The 17,400-nt window shown below is 39.1% G+C and overlaps 1 protein-coding gene across 3 annotated transcripts in view; it reads left to right on the forward strand.

Annotated features, from left to right (window-relative positions):
- MTUS1 (microtubule associated scaffold protein 1) overlaps positions 1–17,400 on the forward strand; it is a gene marked incomplete at its 5' end in the record, with an annotated part of 93,407 nt that overhangs the window by 21,933 nt on the left and 54,074 nt on the right. The window contains 2 exons of one of the 3 annotated variants that reach the window (XM_082316154.1): positions 1,437–1,526; positions 2,450–2,497. In XM_082316154.1, the coding sequence (XP_082172280.1) occupies positions 1,437–1,526; positions 2,450–2,497 (138 nt within the window). Of the gene's footprint in view, positions 1–1,436; positions 1,542–2,449; positions 2,498–15,211; positions 15,476–17,400 lie in introns of those variants that run through there. The other 2 variants (XM_082316153.1, XM_082316155.1) reach the window with 2 other exon arrangements.

The raw sequence follows: 17,400 nt of genomic DNA on the forward strand, positions 1-17,400 counted from the left end.
AAGTGGAAGCAGAGGTTTGTTGTAATTTTTAATGGCGATAAGACGATTGTGCTTCATCTGGTGCTAAAGGAAACATTAATTTAAATGTACTTTCTGGCTTTGTATTAAACACTATTCTGGCTCCTATTCCTTTTCGAGCCAGGACCCCTCGATCGGCCAACAGGGCTTCTCCACTCAAGCCATAAACAGCAGTTGACAACTCATTCTCTGGCAAAAATTAAAGACATAATGGGAGCAGATAAATAAGCTTACTGTCTCTCTCTCCTAAATCCTAGTTATATTCAGCTTGCTTCTGACCATCTTTGTGGTGAACTGGCTGTTGTAATTGGATAAACCTAATTAAGTACTATGCCCCTGCTTTAGGCTTAAGTTTTAAGCTGGTATCTGACATAATTGAGAATAAATAGAAGAGATGCCTGCCAAATGTCACGCTATAATGACATGCTTTAAAATGGTAAACAATGAAAAGAAACAGAATTTGCCACAAACTGTAGATTGCTTTGAAACAAACACAAATTATATGGCTGTCTGACAAGCTGATGCTTTCTGTTAGTGTCCAACATATGTGACAACTATGCATTGCTCAACATCTTCAGTGACCTGGGTGCTAGAAGTGTGGAGGAGCAGTGTGGCCAGAAGAAGCTGGTAGTCCCCCCTTGGCTCAGTGTTACTTGGACTACTCTGTTGTGTTTTGGGGCCTTCGCAGTTCAAGAGGGTTGTTTTGAAACTGGAAAGGCCAGCTGGAGACTTAGGAAGATGGTTAGGGTCTCTGACCAGATGACCAGTGGGGAGAGGTTGCGGGAGTTGAGCTTGTGTAGTCAGGCAAAAAGGAGAGTAAGGGGAGATATTGTAACTGTCTGCAATAACTTGAAAAGGACAGCTACAAAGGTGGTGGTGCCAAATTCTCAGTAGTACCAGGTGATGCGGCAGTGGGAAATGATTGCGAATTGTGGAGTGGGAGATGCAGCATTGCCCAAGCAGGGTCATAGAGCCTCCCTTCCTGGAGGTTTGCAAGGCTCGGCTAGACAAAAGCATGGTCAACTGATCTCGTCTCGGTGGTGGCCCTGCTCTGAGTGGGAGGCTGGATAGCTGTCCTCCAGAAGTCCATTTCAGCCAGTGTTTCCGTAGCTGTGTTGTATTTGCAGCTATTTTGAGACTGAAGTAATTCGATCTTAGTGCTAAAGTGAAATCTTTACTAACATTTTCTTCTGCTTATAAGCTTTATTAACATTATCTGTTTATTTCTGCCAATGTGAGTTCTGGTAAAGCAAAGTTAAGTTTAAATATAGTTTAAATTTTCTAGAAGGCGTCTCTTTCTGTGTTTATTTGAATAGATTTGTACATCTTGTACTTAACTGTAAATAGGTAAAGTTAGGCATGTCTTTAATTGCTGACATAGTTCTACTCTTAAACCTAATCTAAGCTTCTACTTGTAGGAGCCAAGGCCAGGTCTGCTTCACTGAACCAGTGCATACCAAAATCATCTGGGCCACTGCACTCAGCAAGGAAAGTCAGTGAGGCTAGAGGTAATCAACTGTTGGGTAAAGTAAATTTTTCAGTTATATTCTTGAATCCCTCTGTCTTGACAAAGAGCAGCTATGGTCTGTGACTTCAGAGTAATTGAGGTGGTCAGTCTGCTCTTTCTCCTTGTAGTTTGTAGTTTGGAGACTGGCTAAGGTGAGGGAAACAAGTTTGGTAACGGTACAAAGCAGATTATTTCCTATTGAAATATCTGCTGTAGGATCTCACGCTATTTGTAAAGCCTGAAGAAAGCTGACAGGTGTTGTCAACAGACCTTTTATAAAATTCTGCATGACTCTTGCACTTATACCCAGCAGTCCCAAAGAGTGCTTTCATTTAATTCGTATCCTTCGAAATAATGATGTTCTTAGGTCAGTTTTCACATAACTCTAAAACAATACAGTACGGGTAGATTCACCTTCTCAGGGCTTTCATTTATATCTAGCTTGATTGGTGGCACATTTGAGGGCTATTAATTTATACCTCCTTTATACAAATAAAATAACTGGACCATATAGGTTGAAAAGAAGTTACTATGATGCTGCTATAGACAATTGTTTTTATTACCTGTGGTCCTCTATGAATGAGTAAAATGAAACAGTGCAACCTGGCTTAAATGAAGTATGATAATAGTAATGGAAAAAAATGTTTGGCTTATTGGGAATTCATCATCCATTTTCCAATTAGTTTAACCTTTTAATGCTAAATCTTGCTGTTGACCATCCTATCAGCCATCACAAGAAAGAAACTGAAATTGTGTTTTGGAGCTTTAGTTTGAGGAGCTTATGTGGAAAGAATCTAAAAAAAGACAGCCCCTTACTGGCTTGAAGTGTAATTCTCTTTTTTTTTTTTTTACCCCCTTGCTCTTCACTCTTTTTTGTTTTTCTTTTTTTTTTTTTTCCTTTTCCTTCCTCTCTGAATGTCATAGGTAGTCCTGGAAGAAATGGACACCAAAGCCTATCTTGTTTCAGTTCTGGTGAGTTTTCTGAATGTATTTTTAAATTTTCTGTGGTGCAACATAAATTAGGTTTATACGTTATATTAGTATATTGGTTCTTTTCTTGGAAAAACAAGTTTTGCAATGGATAATTCTGTAAGCCATCACTGATTCCAGTTTCAAGGGCTATGGAGAAAAGTCTTGGGTTTTTTCTACTTACTGTCTTCTGGCTACCCAGCAGTCTGTACTATCTGTCACTCTCTGTTTCCAGTGAAGCATAAGGAGGTTTTAACTGTAACAAAAAAAAAAAAAAAAAGTATAGCAATGAAACTTGGATGTAGTTTTTGCTGTTTAGCCACAGTGAGGTAAGTAACGATTAAAGCTCATATGTTGTGGCTTTAAATAAAATAAATAGAAGAATCATACAGAATAACAGGTTTCTCTGGAAGGTTCATGGTAGATACCCTTTTGGTGTCAGCTGTCTCTGTGTATCACTGCAGACTATACTTGAATAAGAAGTTGAAATTATCTGAGTGTGTTGATGTGTGTGTCTGCTTGTATGGCAGGGGGAGGAGTGGCAGCTGATTAAGTGGCAGATGGCATTCCAAAATCTGGCAGAGTTTTAAGGACTTCATATTGGGTTTGTTTTTAGTGTTTACGCCAGTCAGGACACCTGGTGCTAGTGTCTTATCTGCCAGGAGGCAGAAAAGTCTTCAGATGATGTTTCTACTTGCGGCAATTTCCAGGTCTTTTCAAGACAGTTGGCAGTCTATATTAGTTTCCCAAGCATCAGTGTGTATTTGCTGAATTAAAAGCTGCTTGTAATTAATTACTTGTTGAAAAGCCCTTTTTGAAAGATACTGAAGATTACTGGAAAGCTCTCTGTCCCTTGAGTGAATAGCATATGTCTTTCTGAGAGAGGTGCTGTAGCCAAGCAGATGTTATAAATTTGAGTCTGGAATTATTGGGTAAATCAGCTCTGACCTGTAACTCTACTGTGGCAGTATGTTTTTAACTTCCTGTAGTCATAACATGAATCTAATGATTTTGCCTTTTACTCCCTTGGGTGTCAAATGTCTGCGTATTAATTGTGACCAAGTACCTTGCTCAGTATCTCCTGTTAAGAGTCAGGGCTTCTGTCGTACAGCAAGCATAAGACTTTGCACAACGTGCATATTCTGTTTGTTTGTTGCTTTTATTGATAATTGGCTGAACTAATGTTAGTTTAGGTATAGCCTGACACTGAGTTTCATGAGCTCATGTGTGGTCCTTTTATATAGGAGCGTAGAGGATAATACAGCTAGCAACATAATGTCTTGATTAGCTTGGCTAAGGAAACTCATGATAACCAACACAGTCCATTTTTGGACTAGAAACAATTCTTCTTCCACTTGCTTATGATAGTCTTAAAATACAACTTTATTTTTCCCTAAATTTAGCATGGCATTCTTTCTGTATTTTCCATGCAGAAACGTAATTAGTGCTCCCTCCCCTTTTTACTAGCTTAATATAATTTTTCTTGTGATTCATCTTTTCCAGCCTAATAAAGAATGTAGCCACATAGCCTTGAAGATATTCAATGCTGTAAAAACATGGCTATTAACTCCAAATTGGCTGTAATACTTAGTGATTCTTTAGCAGATGCTTTTTAGCATCATACTTTTTCCAGTTGAGTGGCTGTATTTCAGTGTTTGTCTTAATAAACCTGAAATGTTTCCTGTACTAAGTCAGCTTCCAAAACTGGCTATGTTAGACTTTCAAGTTAATACATTTCTAACTTATACAGAGCATTAGTATAATTTCCCATTTATGCATGCAAAGCTTTCTGATGGAGTATTTTTCTTTAAGAAAGACTTCTTTCCCATCTTCACAGTTGCAGATAAGTTTGGGGGTTTTTTTGTGTTTTTGTTTGTTTGGGTTTTTTTAGGGTTTTTTTGTTGTGTTTTTTTTTTTTACAACAGAATAAAAATATTGTGTGGAGGCTTGGATGTTCTGTGGTACAGTGTCTTACATTTTAAGAAAAGACAAATGATCTTTTTGAAATGAACTAATGCCAGCTGGTACCATGTAGAATGGGGCCCGCTGTTTTTTCTTTTTTTTTAGTGGCCTTGATATTATAGTGAAGCTTTGTTCTAGTCATTTTAGTTAGCTGAACTTTTTGTTCTTTTATTTCAGTGCCATAGTTAACTCCATGGTTTCTAGCCTCATCGAGTGAGAAGGTCCAACCCCACTTCTATTTCTTGCCCATGTCCTCTGTCTCAAGAGTCCGGACTCGTTTATTGAGGCAGGACTCTGGTAATAAATTGATTACCATAGTAATGCATTAATTAAGTGCCTAGCTTAGATGTTAATGTTGCTTTTAGCATTACTTCAAGGATGGAAAAAATAGCAGACGCTTCTAGAATATGATCTCTTATTCTCTGACTGTGCTCTTTATCCATTTTCCATTCATTTACAGTGACGATGCAACGCCAGACACAACATGCTGTTAGTATGCCTGTAGAATTGGAGAGACTTACGTATTTGCAGCTGTTCATTCCTTGTTCATGTTAAAACATTCACAAGGCTCCTTTCTGTGAATTCTGTATTTTTTGTGGGTGGTATTCCAGTGGATCAAGTAATTTCTACAAGTTCTGTGGCATATTGCTTCAGCACTGGCTTTACTACTTAGGCAAAATTGCCTTCTTGGGCATAATATGGTTTATTGCACTTCTTAACTTACTAACTTAAAGTAAGAATGTAGTTGTACACTTACTGTAATGTCTTAATGTAAATATGCCTAAAAATGTTGCCTCTTGTGAGATGGAATTTTGAATTAGATGCAAAACTGCCTCTAGAAATGCGTAAAGTTAGTGCTCTTGCCTTTGTTTCTCCAGCCCTCCCTGTAGAAACAGGGACTTAATTCTAACACCTGTGCAGTTATTACAATGCAGCGTGTATACGCAGTGGATATTCAAGTCTCATGTCTCCATTATTGACTGAAGGTTAAGGTTAAATTATAATACAATAATCCCCGGTACCACGTAAGCCAAGCAAAAGCAAATATCCTTTTTGGCAGTTCCAAAGGTAAAGCTATCATTTCAGGAATAAAACATGCAAATATTTGTTGGAAAGCTTCATCCTATTTTTCAGTGACCCTGAAAGGGATGTATTGTGTATTATGGATTACAAATTACATTTATGCTTGTGACACACCACTGTCAGGAAAGCTAGGGCAACTGCTGGATATACCCATAAAGTATTATCAAGTCAGAACAGTACGATATATGTCATCTCTCTTCATACTGTGATGGAGCATACATAGTGGAGTCCATTACTAAAGGCTATGGAAGCCATGAACATCAAAGAAGCTTCATCCAAAACCAGCACATGCTCCATCATGAAAGATGGGGTTTTTTTGTTGTCTTAGCCTTTTGAAGATGTTAAGAGGCTGCTTGTTTTAATCACCTGTGAGAAAAATATAACACTGGGAGAGGGAGTAACTTCAGTCAGGTGGCTTATTGCAAAAGTGGGTAGTAGTGCTGATCAAGCTCAAATGGAAAAATGAGGTATAAATGTAACAGTCCATGAAGCTGTCGCTTGGAACCGGTTGTTAAAAGTGAATGCTGGCTTCTCACTCAAACTCTTACGTTGGGATAGGATGCTTTTACTAACACAATACTTTGGTTCAAATCAAAGTTTATGGAGGCATCCTTTAAGGTTCAGTTAACACCCATTTCTTCCATGCCTTTAGTCATCACTGTTGAAAAACAGGGGAAACATAGGGTAAACATCTCTTCTTATGTTGTAGATTCCCTGGTAGAAGAGGTTACCCCCAGAATACTTGCACTTTCAGTGTCTGGAAAACAAGGGATTAATGTGTATCTCACTGTGCTTGTGCTTTTTCAACAACAACAAAAAATCATTAATGTTTTAAAATCTGTCATGATACTATATGAGTATGTGTAAACTTTCTTTAAAAATCGTGAAGTTTATAATTCTGAGAGCTGATGAACATCTTTATGAATGTCAAGTACTTAGGTCTTCAGTGAATTCTTTCATCGAGTTGACCATCAGTAGTCTTCAGCATGGTATGGCAAGTTACCTTACTGATGAGGGCTATCTGGTCAAGTCGCTTATTAGCTCTGTTTCTCCTTTCATATTCTTTCTCAGCACTTTGAGCATTCTTTTTTGATGGCTTTATCGTAGTATTCACTTTTAATACAGGTTTCCTGCTGTAAAACAGAAATGTTTTTATTAGGATTGTTACTAGAGAATATAGACAGATGATATTTATTTTTCTTGAGTACCCAACTTTGCAGATGCAAGGTTATTAAGTGTAAAATTAATTTTCTTCAGTTCAGAAGAATGTCCATTCATATAAAAAAATCCCAGAGGTCTTAAACTGTTTTAAAAAAAGAGACAAAGCCCCCTCAACCCCCCCCCCCAACAATTCTGATGCAGAGTATATGTTGCAGAGCTCTACATGACAGTTTTTGATCAAATTGTATTTCAGTATCATCTAAACAGTAATTTTAAGTTTCATGTATCCATTAAAAAAAAAAAAAAGCGTTCTATGGTAATCTGTGGAAATTTTCCATGAAGTAAAACTTCTCCTGTAGTTGAACCAACTTGGCTTTTCCTGAATTCAGCATCTTGTACTACTGTACTCTGTAGCTCATGGGAAATAAATTCTCTTAAGAATCATACGGGAAACAGTTTGATGGGTAAATATCTTAAACATTTTAAAGCTCTTTCCTGTTCTGCACTGGAATAAACTGGGTGTCTTCTGCAGTGAAGTTAAAACCAGGAGGAAGATTCTGCTTTTCAACAGCTAGTAATTTGTACAGTGCTTGAAGTATTTGTAGTTTGTACAGTGCTTGAAGTACTCCAGGCATAGAAAAAGCAGTGTTTAAGTGCTTGTTAAAGCAGGGGGGATTTTTGTCCAGGTCTTGTACGTTGCAGAAGTAGCATCTTTGGCTAGTTCTAAGTAGGAATTTCAGTATAGATGTGTTGAGACTGAATTCTTGATCTCGTGGGTTAAGAGCTTCAGCTTTTGTAAGTAAGTTGGGTTAGTCAGTTTTTCTGTCTTACCCCTTTCTCCAGAAGGAAAGCCTGGAAATTTTGCAGAAAAACTTAACCAGTTTGTAAACTCTGTGGGGTGAAGAAGAAACAAGATTAGAGTCATTATTAGTTTAATAAAGATAATTAATATTCTACAGATTGGAAATTGTAGGAGTTGAATAGTGTAAGTTAGTCTTTTTCCTTTATCTCTTGGAAAGGAACAAAAAGATCAGGCTTAAACTTATTTTGCAGATATTGGTACTGTGCATTGGACTATTTTGTTGCCTTTCTAGCTGTGACATAAAGCCAGCTATATTTTTAGATGATTTTTCATCCATGTGAACTGTGAGGACTATCTGAATGACTTACTTGTCTGATGTGATCTAGCCTTAGAATACCTCCAGGCTAATAAGGAATGTTCTTATAAACAGACAACAAAGCTGCTTAAGGGGTGTAGCTATTACATGTGAACTGACTATAAAAGCCGGCCTTCGTTATGCCACCTCTAAGTAAATGCAGTATTAATATAAATCTGTATGAATTTGTGCTTCTTATTAAATGTGTTCATTAGGGAGATATAATAATTTTTATTTTGAAGAGTTAAGAGAATAATCTGTAAACCTGAAATAACCTTTGAAACCCAATAGCTGTTACTTTCTTGGCCAGATTTTTCCAGCATTACAAAATCAAGTACAGTACAACAGCTGGATCTAAGGATTTAATTCCTTGGGTGAGAACCACTGTGCTCCAGAAGTCTTCAAAGTGAAATGGCTGGTGCTGATGTTCAGAGAATGCTACCCTAAACTCTGAAGTAATCTGTTTTGAGTGTTTTGGTTTTTTTTAAAAATGCGGTGTCTTCCTGAGGTAGTATGTTTATCAGAGTAGAGAATAAGATACAAAAAACTAAGACACATGACAGCATGGTCTTAATGTATTCCAGATTGGTCCCTTCAGCTGTCAAGTAAGTGTATCGCTGTATTTGCATGCATGTTCCTAGTGTTCTTCCCAAACTTGATCTTCGGAAAATGAACACTTTTTGAGAAGGTTGTTCCATGCTGAAAATCAGCACTGCTTCCTGTGCCTTCAACAGGTGTCTTCACAAAAAACAATGAATTTTGAAACCTCAAGGCTTGCTGTGGAGTAACACATGGGCCAGCCCTGTTCAAATGGTGGTATTCTACTGGGAGTTTCTCAAATTGGTGGACCGAAAATGTTGAGATTATTATTACAATCCCAGCAACGAGGATTTGATGTGGGTCGTATCAGTTTTCCTATAGTAACAAAGCATCATTCATTAAGGCCTTTTGTAGCATAGCCCAAATGGTTATCACACTACAAGGTCTGTTTCTTCTGTTAATGCTTTTAAGGAAGGACTTGTATTCTGGATTGTAAGTTAGATATTTGAGGGATGTTTATTATTATTCAATTCCAAACTTTTGTGAGAAACTTGCTTTCCAGCTCTGCACAGCCATACTCCAAACTCTTGGTGACATGGAAGTATGCAGGCTTTCTATGGAGGGAATGTTTGTAGTTCACTTCTGTGGTGTTTATTCTGATGTTGGGGGGGAATGTCTGTAGTTCTCTTCCATGGTATTTATTTTGATGTTTCACAATAACAAGCCACACAAGAGAAGAACACAGAGCTGTGGTTTTCTCATGATTGTCTAGGTATTCAATAGGTCAACCTCTGCATGAGTAGAGGGGGCAGCTGAAATGGATATCCACAGATTGTATCAGCTCAAAGGGATGCTTAAAGAAAATTTCCCAGTGTTGGGAGCTGGAGTTCAAGGCTTTTCTAGTATGGACTTTACATTTCAGACCTCATTGTTAGGATTACCCAGAGATACTGCTTTTATTACTATTCCATCTGAACTAATTTTAAAACATCTAAATTCTCAGTAGTTTTTTCAGTAATTAAGAGGACAATAAATTTTTATTTTGTTAGGAGACTTTAGAGCTTTCACTGACCATCAGGGTCATGTACCAGCAGCAAAGTTTTCATTTTGTTATTCCTAAGTGAGTTGCTGTGTGCAGTGCTGAATTGTGTCACCACCTTGAAAATACCATCCTGGAACTCAGTTCTTTCTCTACTATCTTCTTGTTCCTTCCCTCTCCAGTTAAACCTAGGTATGGATCTCTTCTGATGTTCTCAGGCTTGTTTTTTTCTTTGACTCTCTGGAGTTCCTTAGATTGTGCACATTGTTTTACATGTTTGCAGTACACAGTGAATAATTGGGTGTCATTGTACTGGATTTCTTCGTTAGCTTTGAGGTGAGGTGTATGAAGTATCCCCAAGCTGACTCTTGATATCCTCTTACAATTTTTTTTGAGTTATTTTGAAGTCCTCTGACTTGTTCCTTCTAGCTTTCTTTAAGTCCTTTCTTTCTCCATATTTCTTAAGGTATTTTTCAGCAGATACAATAGCTGCCCATGTTGCTGTAATTGACCCCTGTTTGGGACAAGAGTTGATATAATATTTGAAAGACCATGGAACTGTCCCAGAGACATGGAACTCATGGATCATGTGTCAAAGATAGTTAAACAGCTTGTAAACTGAATGTACATCTGCATTTTTGTCTGCACATCTGGGGCTATGAAGAACATACAAAGCCCATAGAGATAAGTGAAACATAACCTATTGTGAGTTGTCGTTAATTTGCTCTGTGAACCTTGGGAGCTGTAATCAGAGTTGATAAACCGCTAGTGTGTCTTAGGAGATGTACTTGCCTAAATTGTCCTTATTTGCAATGTTGCTTTTAAGTACAGGCTGTCTGGGTACTGGTTATTGTTGTTCTGAGGTCACAGATGAAGAACAGTTGCACAATACATATAAATCAGTATCACGTGAATAAATAATTAGTAGATCTGTAAGCTGTGCCCTTAAGTAAAGCTTTTCTTTTTCCTCTGTTCCTTGGGGCCTGAGCTCACAAGGACTCATGTATATACCTAGCCTGTCACTGAACAGCAGAAGTCCCTAGCACAGAGGTAGTTGGGCTTTTTGACACATCTGGCTAGATCATTGAAACTTCATATTTTAAGGCATATTGTCCTAATATTAGTGACATTATTCACTGTTGTCAAGTAACAGTTTTTGGTTTGTTTTTTTTTTTCTTTGAAGCACTGTAAGATTTTGACTGAGGCAGTCTAACAAAAATGCCATTTTGGAAGGGATATCCTACACATGGAAAATAACTTGCTGCTCCCTTAAGTTAACACGTAATTATTCTTGCAGTGTTTTGTTGCTATTCTCAATTCTGAAAGAGTGCAGACAATGTAAATGCCACTGCTGTTGTGTGAGAGGCAGATCAGCCTGATTCCTGTAGTTGTTTGCCTGGAAATCCACTGCAGCATCACCTTCTGTTTGACGGGCTGCTGAATTTATAATGGTTAAAAGCTTCTGTGTACTAGAAGAAACCTAAATTATTTACGATTTTTAGTTCCCACTCTGAGGTGGAAAGAGGTTTGCTTTTTTTCTTCAGGTGAGTACTAGAGCTTAAAGTAAGTCCTGAAGCTGCAGGCTGCATTCAGCATGGCAGTGGGTATTGTTGCCTGCAGGAAGGTTAGCTTTTCAAACTGGAGCACTGGCTAGAGCAGGGTGGTCACGAGAGGGGGCAGGCATTTTCCAGAAACACAAATGAGGACACAGATGACCCTTTGGCTCTTAGTAGGCTCCTGCTTCTCATGTCTCTCTTTGCATAAGCAATCTCCTCTCAGTTCTTCCTGAATTAAAGCATGCCAGTAAAATCCATCTGCTCTGCACTGCCCATGCTGTCTTACGACACGTAGCCAGTTGTCCTCTGCATGGGCTTCTCGGATCTAAAGATCTAGCCTCTGATTTAGACTTCTTTGCCACGACACTTACTGTGTTCTGATGGCTTTCTTAGTGATTGCTGAATTTGAAAAGTGGAACAGAGACAGCGGAAATGTATACGGATACTGCAGACTCGGCCTCACGAGGTTGAATTGAAGAGCCTACTGATGCCAGTGCCCTTTGCTCCTTTCCTGTCACATTACTAATGTTCCCAGGGAGTGGCAGATATGCTAAATCTGCTGGGATTAAAATAGATCTAGCCCCACCATCAGTCTGATCATGTCATCAGGTACTGATGCACTTAGCAACACAGGCTGAATTACGTGGTCATAACAGGACAGAGCCCCCTTGTCCATGTTGATCACTCATTTTGCCCTTGAAGTTGGAGGGAAGACAGTGGTAAGGTGCTAGTAAATACATATATAATAAAAAATAAAATCTGTCACTCCTTTTGTCCTCTGGGCCATATATCATTTCCTATTTTATTCTGCTGTTTTCTGGTGATATTTTCCATCACCCTTATCGGGTGTCAAGATAGAAAAAGACCTCTCTGTGATCCTCATGTTATGCATGAAATGTAGACAGTGCGAGTTCTTGGCATGCTGTGTTAGGATCCCATGGATTACGTCCTGGCTTTGTGCCCTGCTGGCACCAGGCACTAGGTGGTTGTGGGAATATGGACACAGACTTGGAGGTGCTGTTTGTCTGAGCTGAGGCAACAACACTAGCAGATGCACAGCACCACAGTGGGGCTTACCATGGTGTAATGCAGAACTCTGGAAAGGCTACATTGGAGGAACCTTTCTGTGAGTTAAATCTCTCCTGGGAGCTATTCAGATAGGGATGGGCAGTCCTCTTGCTGGCCGCTGTCAGAGCTCTCTGAGTGTTGGGTGCTACATGAGACTGACATGCATCTATTGCTTTTTATTAGTGCTGTCAGGTCTGCTTCTGCATAAAGCAGGCTTGTTTTAGGTTTGTGGGGTTTGGCAGGATTCCAACTCCAGAGGCTAAAAAGGCATTTTCCTTAAATCAGAAGTGTTTGTTTTTTTAAAAAAAAACAAATAAACAACTGTGATCTATCTGTTTCTTCATGGCCTATTTCCACTCAAACTAAGGGTGGGAAAGAGCAGGCAGTGAAAGTATTATTTGTGCATCTCTCTAAGAGGAGTTTTGGCCTCTGCTACAAGGGCTTTTATGTCCCTATAGAGCTTTTTATCTGTTGATATTTTGCCTGGTGATTCTTTCCTTCCTCAGTCTCCAGAATGGTTCATTACATCATGCTTGCCCTCTAGAGATTTTTTTGTTCTAGCTCCTATTCCTGGGAAGGAAGTCACGGTTTCAGTGGGGTACTTCAACTTTCTTGGTTTTACAGGCTGATGAGAAATTCCTTACCATTTATCCCAGGCACTATTGCAAGGATGGGGAGAGGTGGTGGGTTGTTTTCTAGGTGTAGAGTTTTTTTGTTGTGTGTGGGTTTTTTTTGGGTTTTTTTGTTTGTTTTTTTTTTTGTTTTTTTTTTTTAACCTGATTGGACTATTTCCATATTTGTGAGCATCAAATCTGGGTGGGGAGAGAACATTTACTTCATGGAGCAGTCCCTCCCTTGGGGATCTGAGGAGGGCCCAAGGAAAACAAAAGGGAGATTCTGTGGGTGCCCTGGCAGAAGGGTAAAACCTGGTGTGGCTGGGTGTTGCGTGGTGTTTGAAGATTAGCTGTAGGCCCAGGCAAAATCTCAAGAGGCCTTTAATAAGAGAGGATTTGACAATACTGATCTAATATTTGAAGAGATTGGCTAATGAACTACGCTGAATACACAAGGCTACTGTAATGTGATGTAACAAGCCTTCTGGTTTACTGCTCAGCGCGGTTTCCAAGCGTAATAATCCTCCAGCACAGAAAAGAGGCGACATCTTTGATAGTGGTGTTGGATTAGGAGAGAGTCTGGACCTGCAGGCTGTTGGAAAGATAGCTGAACACACGTTGCTAGTGCCAAAGCTCTTCAGACTAGAAGGAATAGATGAGGATTTTATAGCAGTAATGACATGCATGCCTTGCTGTGTCCAGAGGCTGCCCTGGGAACCAGACAAAAAAAGCTAATTTACTGTCTTTGTACTTATTTTGAATGGTTTTGTGCAGACCAAAGATGTATTATAGTACTTCAGAGTTGGTGGTACATCACTGTGCTGGGAAATAAATATTTTTGGTATACGATCATAAAACATTCAGCAGTATTTTCCCGCAGTACGCTGTGGAGGTTGGCTTGATGCGTCTGACGTTTCAATGCTGGGCTGCAGCTCTTTTGCTCTACTTACAATGAGCTACTTTATTGTCACTGCACTGGCCTGTGTGATGTTAGAGATACCCGGAGACAAGGATAAAGTGACAAAATGCTACTTTTAGTTGCTGCTGGTGTGGTAAATAAGTACTAGAGAATTTAATGTTACGCATCTTGAGCAAGTAAGACATGCTATTAAAATACAGTAGATTTGTGGTAAGGAGAGGACAGGTAAGGCACTGCTGGGATGAGACCTGTCAGTGTCATTATGTTTGCTTTGGGTTATACCTGCTTCAGAGCAAGCTGGGTTAATGGTTTCTGGAACTGGAAGAACTGTCATAGGGATAGGTGCTAGAGAGCATTAGCTGTGGTTGGGTGAAATGGTACAAGTGCGGGATCAATGGAAATGTATCGAATTTTGTTGTCTGTAAAAAGATATAAAGGCTGTGGAGGGCAGCTCTTCAAGCAACCCATAAGAAGGTATGAGCTGTTACTGTCTTATATCCTGCCCTGGCTGTGAAATACTTGGGTGGTCTCTGCTCCTGTGGCTGCCTGGCAAGGCAGCTACTGACTGTAGGCAAAGTAGTAAAACATTTCTTTACGCAGGAAGGTGGCCAGTGCAAGTCTGTAGTGCCTTAGCAGCAAGTATTTATAGTCATGGTCATAGGTGAAAAATGTGACATTTTCTAATCTCTGTAAAACAGTAACTCCCTCTTTATTTTCTAGTTTCTAACTCTGTTTTTCACTTTATTTTTGCTAGTGGCAGCTGAAAGGGACCAAGGTATGTGCAAAACTTTTCAGCTCATTAAATAGTAAAAAGAAATATTTTTTGAAGAGGGCTAATTAAATATGGAGACAGCATCTGTTTTGAAGGAACTCCTGTAACACTGCTTGTTTGCTGCAATGTTTGGGTGCCTTCAAAACCCAGCTGGCAGAGATCTGTTTTAATATAAAATTGATGCCTGCTTACTTGCTCCTCTTCTGATAAATAGAAGCATCTGCAGCGTTGAGCTGCCAAGCTAAATAGTATTTCCCTTAAGCAGATCTCAAATACTGAATTGTTCTTAGAGAATAGACATGCTTGTGGATTTGTTAAAGACTTTAAATGTTGAGATAATATTTAATGCCAAAAGAAACTCTGGTAGAAAATGTTAGCTGATACATCTATTTTGATAAATTCATGTCAATTGAAAGAAACTGCTTAAAAAAAAAATGCAACCTGAAAGGATTCTTGGAGAGGAATGCTGAAATACGCTTCCAGAAATATTCAAATAATCTCCCTAACAGTCTCCAAAGAACAATTGCATGGTCTGTGACATTTCTGGATGATATATTCAGCAGGGGAGACCACCCACTTTCTCCTCCTCCTCCCTCCTCATCCTCCTCCTCCCTTTTCTCCTTTTCTAGCTCCCAGCCCCACGGAGTCCCATAGCAGATTAAGCATCAACACTGTGATGCAATTCAGAGTCTGTTGGTTTTCCAAATCACTAAGTCGGTTTTATTCTAAGGACAAGCTTTTGTTTCCACAACATCTGGTGAGGAGAAGCTGCCAGCAGTATTTACGCCGTGGATATCTGCTTTTACTGATTTTTTGCTTGTCTGTGCATAAGGAATAAGAGCAAAGGAAAGGAGACTTGATTATTTCTTCAAGCCTGTTTTCTTTAGGAAGAATTGCTTCACTTCTGCCAGTAGTGATTTAAAAACATAGTATGTGACAGTACATGGAGGCTATTTCTTGCTTGTTTATCTTCCAATTGCACTGAAGACATGTTATGGTCCCCGAAATTTTCCTTATCCAACATGCGTGTACGGCTGACAGCAAAAGGGCTGCTCCGAAACATTCGTCTACCTTCTGGCTACAAGAAAAGCACTGTTATATTTCATACAGGTTTGTGGTTTGTTTTTTTTTTTTAATATGACGATTAGAGCATGCATTGAGGGAATATCTTGTTTACTTCAACAGCAGCTTATCTTTAGCAAATGAAAACTGTACTAGGCATGAAAGTTTTTGAATTTCTTACAGAAGTCTGACTTTTGAGCAAAGTAGTTTCATATTCTAAGTCTGTGTGTGTGTGTGTGCACCTGTGCTGAGCTGCTTGTTTGGAAGATGGTTATTCTGTTTATGAAATGCAAATTGGAATTTGCTTTCCTCCCACAAGTCCAAAAACAGAATGAGGAAGTCTGTGCTATTAAATATTTCTCTAATCATTTTAATGATTATCTGCTGGGAGTGCTATCTCTTCTATACCTTGACTGGGTGTGGGGGGGAAGCAGGGAGGGAAGTGGAATGAATGCAGCCTGTCATGATATGGCTTTCTGTCTGAGAAATATTTGAATACTTGCATGTAGATACGTTACCATACATGTCACGTTAAACATGTCTTATCTGCAAGTAGGACAAGCAAACTTTTGTGCTCACTTAAGTCAATACAAACCTAAAAAGTATGAAGTTTTAGAGACATTTGAGAGAAGTGTACATGTGCTTAAACCACCCCCCCCCAAAAAGCCAAAACCCCCAATCCCCAAAACAACAAAGAAAAGCAAACAAACAAAAAAAAACACCACAAAATTCTCAGCTGCATCTGACCTGATTTTCCTCTACAGTGGCAGGTAAAACAAATAAAGCAAGTATCTGGAATGGGAACAAAATTATGGAAGCTGAGCTTTGTTCCAGGACATACATGTGTTGTGTTGGCAGAGGGTGGCAGTTGTTTGTTGTTTGTTTGTTTTAGCTAAATACATGACATCTAAAGAAAATTATGGCAGCCTGCATATTACATAAGTCTTTTTCACTACTGCACTATTTGTAATTTGCTTGCATTCTACTCAGGGAGGAGCAAGCAGCTAGATAAACTAGTTTTGCAGAAGCTCTTCCTCTCAGGCATTTCCTTTCTCTTGAACACCACCCTGTTCGCTTTTATTTTTTGGAGTTCAGTTCTACCAGTCAGCTTTCCTTCCTGTCCTGGCATTTCACATAGCAGTTTAAACCGTTCGCCTTTTCATTACTTATCCCTAGCAAAGTAAATCCAGCTTCTGAGTTCCTCCTGGATGATAAATTCAGTTACGAACATAATACAGGCTGACTATCCAAACATAATATAGACTTCTGTTTGCAGCTTGCTTGCATGGCTTTAAGCTAGGATTAAAATACCTCAATGCTAAAAATTTTTATGTAAGGGAGTATTTGTGCATATACCTACATCTCTGATATTGCTAGCAGTGTGAAATTGCCACATAGCACATAGTCCAGGGACAAAAATCCTAAAAGAGAAGGGGGGCGAGATAATGTTCAGTCTGCCAAATGTTCATTAACTGTTACTGAAATCTGTAGAATTTTGAAAAATAAAAATAGATGTCAATGCATGTATTAAGGGAATTTTACAATGATAAGAATCCACTTGTGGTTTTATTTCATTTGAGTGGATGTGAAAGCAAAACCTGCCTGCGGGATGCCTCTGTTAAATACAGCATGTAAAATAGATTGCTAGCCCTGTGTCCCAGTTAAGCAGCGCTTCGCTAAGTAAGAAGTGCTGAGTAGACCTTCTGTGTGTTTTCTCTATGTGCAGTATGTACAGGCTAATGGTATAGCATTGAAGGCTTAGAGAGGTTTTTGCCTCGTTTCCTCCTTCTGCTTTGCTCTCCCTGTGTCTCGTAAGAAGTCAGTGTCTTAGCAGAAAGCTGACCACTGGTTAGCTAGAGCTGAATATACCCAAAAAGTAGGGCATCTGAAAACCAGGTCATATTCTGTAGCGGAGAGTGCAAGTATGTATAGATATACTGTAGTTTTAGAAACGGTGGAATGCATTGAAGCTT

The sequence above is a fragment of the Platalea leucorodia genome, assembly GCF_965183815.1.
Source record: "Platalea leucorodia genome assembly, chromosome: 6".
NCBI lineage: Eukaryota > Metazoa > Chordata > Aves > Pelecaniformes > Threskiornithidae > Platalea > Platalea leucorodia.